Consider the following 5,723-nt stretch of genomic DNA (forward strand, 5'->3'; position numbering starts at 1 on the left):
CTCTCTCTCTCTCTCTTTCGGGGTCGTTTACTTTAACAGATCCATTCTGCCCCTCTGTGGACATTTAAAGGAATTACAAGTTGGAGCCACATATCAAAGTCCTGCTCCATAGATGGTTGATGCAACAGCCAACTGAAAGCTCTTAAATCCGTTTATGTCAGGGCTTTAATACATTCAATTACATCACGCAGTCTCATTAGGAAATGATATCTTCTTTTATCCCTTTAGACTTATTTAACCCTTGACATCAACATTTGATATGTGAAAAAATAAAGTTTTAACATTTGTGGCCCCAGTGGGACATAGAGCACAAATCGTGGCAGCAGTATTCTAAAATAATAATACATCATCAGTAAATATAATCAGGACCAGTGTCTCAGGCACACAAGGCTGAGACATCCATGATGTTTTACATCAATGAGCTGGTTTTCACATCCACCGCTCAGTTTTTCTGAGAAAGAAAACCAAACAAGTGTTTCTTATAGTTATAAGTCCGATTTAAAGCCCCTTTCATAAGAGACACTTTATATAGGCTAATCAAAACAAGCAGAAACTAAATTAATAAATAGCTTGATTAAAGAGATTTCAATCAGGAGAGACAATTGAGTATAGATAATTATTTATTATAACATATGATATATGATGATTAAGTCCTAACATAAAGTCTTTGGCGCTTGAACTGAGTTTTGTGATCGGGGGTGTCTGCCCTGAACATATTATATATATAAACTCCCCATGGACTCCAGACACATGGTGGTGGTGGCTGATGGCTCTGCTGGTGCTGATGAAATAATGAAGCTGAGGTGTTGGATAGCTCACCTGTTAGAGCTGGCACCCCGATTTACCAAGGCTGAGTCCTTGCTGTGGCGGCATGGGTTTGACTCTGCCCTCTCTCTTCGCCATTTCCTGTCACTTTTCAGCTGTCACTATCGATCAAAGGCAATAAAATCAAGATGAATCTGCAAAGACTGGGCACAGCACTATGAATGAGTAACAGTAGGATGATAATAAGATGTTGCTGGGCTATTGGATTATAGCCATTACTGGCTTAATACATGTCCAATTAAATTTTAATGAGCAGTGAGCCAATTGCTTTGCAACAAGAGACAAAGAGAAGACAAAACATTAAAACAATGACACAATAAAAAGCAATTAAAAGAGTTGGCCAATTACACACATTTCCCCTCACATTATTCTTTATGGGTGCAGTCAGCAGCAGCAACACACACTTCAACTACACCCTGCTCATGTTTGACCTAATTACAACAGTGGACGTCAATGATGCCTGTTTGTCTTATTTTTTTCCAAGCAGACAAAAACACTTAATTGTACGTCTACACTTAAGCATTTAAAAGTGCCGTCCTCTAAGATTTACTGTAAAAACAAAATAACATGCTTAATCGACTGTGCGCCTTTTGTTTAGGGGCTCCTCATCAGTTTTCCTCTTGGGGACAATAAGCTATTACAGGTGATATTGTGCTGTGTTGTTGTTGATATCTCATAGCCCACATATGCACACCATTTAATACCCCTGTGCAAAGTTGTTTCTGCTAGTTTAAGGTACATTTCTACACCAGCTGAGCCTGAACTGAAGAACAGATAGACACTTAACAACATGCTGAGTTCAGTACTCGAGTAAATGAGTTGCTTTCCCCTCTCATCAATCATCAATGATTACAGTAACAATGAATCTCTTATTTTGTGCCTCCATCTTGTGGTTTCTCTAGGAACTGCACCATGATCTCAAATCATATTTTGAAAATAATTCAGAAATTATTCAATTTAATTCAATTAAATTGTATTTGTATAGGTAAAGAGAGAAGGACAGAGACAGAGACAAAGATGCTCAGCAACACAATCGCAAGAAATTACCAATAATGATGATGATGCTGCTGATAATGATGATGATGATGATGATGATGATGATGATGATGATGATAATGCTGATGCTGATGCTGATGATGACAGCAAAGGGGAATGGTGAAATTATTTGTTCATAAATCTACTTTGCAGAGTTTTGACCAGAGAGGGAATGTCAAACATGCCTGGGATGGAAGGGTGGGAACTTTCTACTTCTCTGAAGATGAACCAACCTGATACATCTTCATACCTTGAGGAAGTAAAGGGGAAATGCAACCAAACAAGACCCCTGGCGGACGCATAATACTGAAGGTGAAGGCCCTATGCTCAATGAGACTGCTGTTTTGAATCTTAACGTGTCTGCATAATGATAAATTAGGAAATTTCAATTTGTTTCCAGATGAGTTTCTTGTCTTTGGGGTTTAATTAAAAAAAAAAAAATTAAATTAAAAAGGGCACAAAACATAAATAATAACACCAACTGAATTTGTATCACCAATTTTGCAAATTATTTCTTTTGAAAGATGCTCAACCTAGTCACCTTATATCAAATGGCATGTCACAATGGATATTTATGCAGTGGAGCATCAGCCCCTACAGCGACAGGTTAGTCCATGTGATCTGCAGCACGCACAGCGGCTACAGACGCACTCTGCGGCTGACAATGAATTATACAGGTGAACAGATGAGAAAATTCCCCAAATCCTTTATCTTCTTAGTCCGTAGCTGCTCTCGACTGTCAGTATTTAATACTGAGAGAACAACCGGCCCTGCTTCAATATAAGAAGTCACATAGCGCATCTATCCCCCTCTCTCTCTCCCCCCTCTCTCTCGCTGTCTCTCCTCGCAGAGACCTACTGCCCGGTCCGCCCTTCTCCCTGCTGCCATGGCCGCGGAGGCTGCCGGTCGGGATGATGCGACGGCCGGTCCTGCAGACTGCACCGAGATGGAGGAAAGGGTAAGATGCTTTTATAGCATTTAGGATGTTCTCTCTGCGAAAACCTTCCGGATTGAGACCGTCTGTTGATAGCGGGCCTCTCCGCTCCCTGACGCGCCGCTGCAGCAAGATGGAGAGAAACTGTGCAGGATGCACGCCAGCGCAGCAACCTCAGTGGTGTCTGTTATTTTGTTGGGGTTTTTTTGCACAGCATTCAGCTACACATTTAGGTTTAGCATTAGGGAGGATGAGCTTTATCGTGTGAGCAACTGAGAGAGAAGGGGTGAGAGAGGGGGCGCCGTGCACCCGCACTGCTGCTGCAGAGCTCACATCCGCTGATGTGAAAAGGGAGAAGTGAAAGTGCAGCAGCTGGTCGGTCCGTGGATGTAGGCTACCGAGGCTCAGCTTATAAATAGCCCCCACAGTGGCCATTCTTTAACAGTTTGCGTATCACTCGCCTGGTCTGTGCTGAATCCGGAGAGATTTGAGCGCGCCTGTCAAGCCCGTTTTCTTCCCTTGGTGGTGACGCAAGTTGGCAACAACTTGGCAGGCAAGGTAGGAGTTTTTCCTGATCAACAGAGCCGAGTGTAAATGAAAAGAGAGGCATTGTTAGGCTGATTGAGGTCTTTATCAGAGGAGAGCCCGCAGAGGCACAGTGTGGTGCTTTCTTTAACTGTAGGCTGTTCATTAATGGGACTGCAACTAATTATTTTGTAACAATTCTCTATTTGGATCAAATAATCAAGCACTTAAAATGTAAAAATCACAAGTTATCAGGACCCAATTTAGAATACAGACAATACATCCCCAAATATTAAGTTTATGACAGGAAACAGTGACAATCAGGATAATCTGAGAATTTGTGGAGCTGTAACTATCAAATATTTGTTGTTTTTGTGCCAATAATATATATTTTTTTTAGATATTTAAAAAAAAAAACTTTACATTTAAAAAAGCCACCTGTTACAGGCTGTGTAGAAGGGTGTGTGTGTGTGTGTGTATGAATGTGTGTGTGTGTTAGGTGGGTATTCTTCAGAGGAAAGCATCTGTTCTCCACCTGCCGGCGGGTGAACTGAACCTGTTCTTCCACTTTGTAATCACATGAGCTGAGAAGTTTGAGTCAGTTGATGTTTACTTGCTCTGTAGTAGTTGTCTTCAGCTTGTGGACTCCCTCTTCTCTCAGGGTGAGTGTTTGCTCAGATTGCTGCTTTATCCTCCATCAAGTTGACATTTGCTGTCAGTGCGTTTTCCTGCAGATGAGTTTATCTTTTCTTTTTTAAAGCATTATCTCAGATGCCACTGATGGATTGATCGCAGCCTCCAGGCTAATTCATACAGAACGTGGGTGAGATTTGTTTTTGTGTATATTCTGCAGATATAGGCTACAACGCCAAAGGTGAGCCCAAGCAAATGTGTCAGATTACGCAATGCAGTCTCCCTAATCTCCTCACTGCAAAATGAGGGATGCTGGATTAAAGGAGGGAGTTAGTTGGCGAGTGGGGGAAACCCGTGAAAGAAGGCCGTTATTAGAGATTACTGGGCAAAGGATTGTTTTACGACCTAAATACTTTGTCTGCTGAGGCTTGACAAAGATGCAAAGAAGCCACCAGGAATATCAAAGTATGAGAGCGTTGTTTTGGTGGTCTCCCTCATTTGCATTCTTGAAAAAAGCACTAATCTGTTTTTTTTCATCCACTTGCAGTAAAGCCTTTTAAACCACCAAAGCTACAGACTTCTGCAGAAATAAAACTAGTTATTGTTTCTCAGAAAGCTTTTCAGTAATAAAAAACTTTCAAGCAGCAATTTCCTCTCCAATCTTAAAGAGTTTGCTGATGTGTTCTTACCCTCTGTCTATGAATTTAAAAGCACCTAACATTTGAATTATGAATTCACTAGATAATATTTATGATTTGACATATGTTATATCAGTCTTGATGATACATTGTCAGTACAGAAACAGTAAGGAGTACATTCTGGTCTAACAGGTCATTTGACTGAGGATTCGTGCATTTTTAATTTAATATGTATGGTAGTCAGTTCCTACAAAATAAAGGAGGGGAATTCCTTGTATGCGTGTATGTATGTAATATTTGTGGTGTTAGCAAAGAGGGAGACAAGACAACTTTGGGCCTAAAACAAACTGCAGCAGATACATTTTAGATGCAGTTTGGGGAAGCTTTCTATTTAGCACTGCAAAACCATAACAGAAAGCAGAAGATGAGAAGATGACATTATTCTCTCTCTACTGTCCCTCAGTTGCCTTTCGTTTAAACTTGTATATTTAATCGATTACAGGAGGTCAGTGGAGTATATTATGGTTGTAAACCAGTAAGCCACTCGTAGGACATTTTGATCTGTTTACTGCAGTAATATTGTCAAATGTGTTTTACACCAAGTCAGTTTACTTCACACCTAAAAGTGTAAAAAGTGTTTAGAAATAACCACAAATGTCCCTCAGATTGAAGCCTTTTAACCATCTGACATTATTTAACTGATATTTCCTCATATAACACCTTCTTTCTTGGAGGAAGACTGTACGTATGCTTGCACTACACATTCCTGCAAACAGTATTTCATCTTCAGTACTTTCTTTAGCTCTAAAATTGCATCTGAAACAGCCCGGCATCTGGTCTTAAACACTGAGCACCTACTACTGTATAAAGTCTTATTACAAGCCTTTATAATGTATGTGCATATGTGTTTAAGATATACTGTATGTACATATAGTAAATAATGGAGGACAAGTGCATCATATCATTAATTATTATTCTTTTTTTTTTTTAAGTATATTTTTGGGGGCTTTTATTGCCATTATTATAGTGACAGCTGAAGATAGACAGGAAAGGGGGGCAGAGAGAGGGGATGACACGCAGCAAAGGGCCGCAGGTCGCTTTCGGACCCTGGGCCGCTGCATCAAGGACTCAGC

The 5,723-nt window shown here is 40.5% G+C and overlaps 1 protein-coding gene across 3 annotated transcripts in view; it reads left to right on the plus strand.

The window, feature by feature from the left end:
• Window positions 1–2,683: 2,683 nt before the first annotated feature.
• The window catches only part of abch1 (ATP-binding cassette, sub-family H, member 1), a 29,487-nt gene continuing 26,447 nt past the window's right edge, over window positions 2,684–5,723 (plus strand). The window contains exon 1 of one of the 3 annotated variants that reach the window (XM_035664191.1): window positions 2,684–2,818. In XM_035664191.1, coding sequence (XP_035520084.1) covers window positions 2,747–2,818 — 72 coding nt within the window. In that variant the 5' untranslated portion in view covers window positions 2,684–2,746. Of the gene's footprint in view, window positions 2,819–3,165; window positions 4,143–5,723 lie in introns of those variants that run through there. The other 2 variants (XM_035664194.1, XM_035664193.1) reach the window with 2 other exon arrangements.

The sequence above is a fragment of the Morone saxatilis genome, unplaced genomic scaffold (genome assembly GCF_004916995.1).
Source record: "Morone saxatilis isolate NCDOM2014 unplaced genomic scaffold, NCSU_SB_2.0 Contig19, whole genome shotgun sequence".
Taxonomy (NCBI): domain Eukaryota; kingdom Metazoa; phylum Chordata; class Actinopteri; family Moronidae; genus Morone; species Morone saxatilis.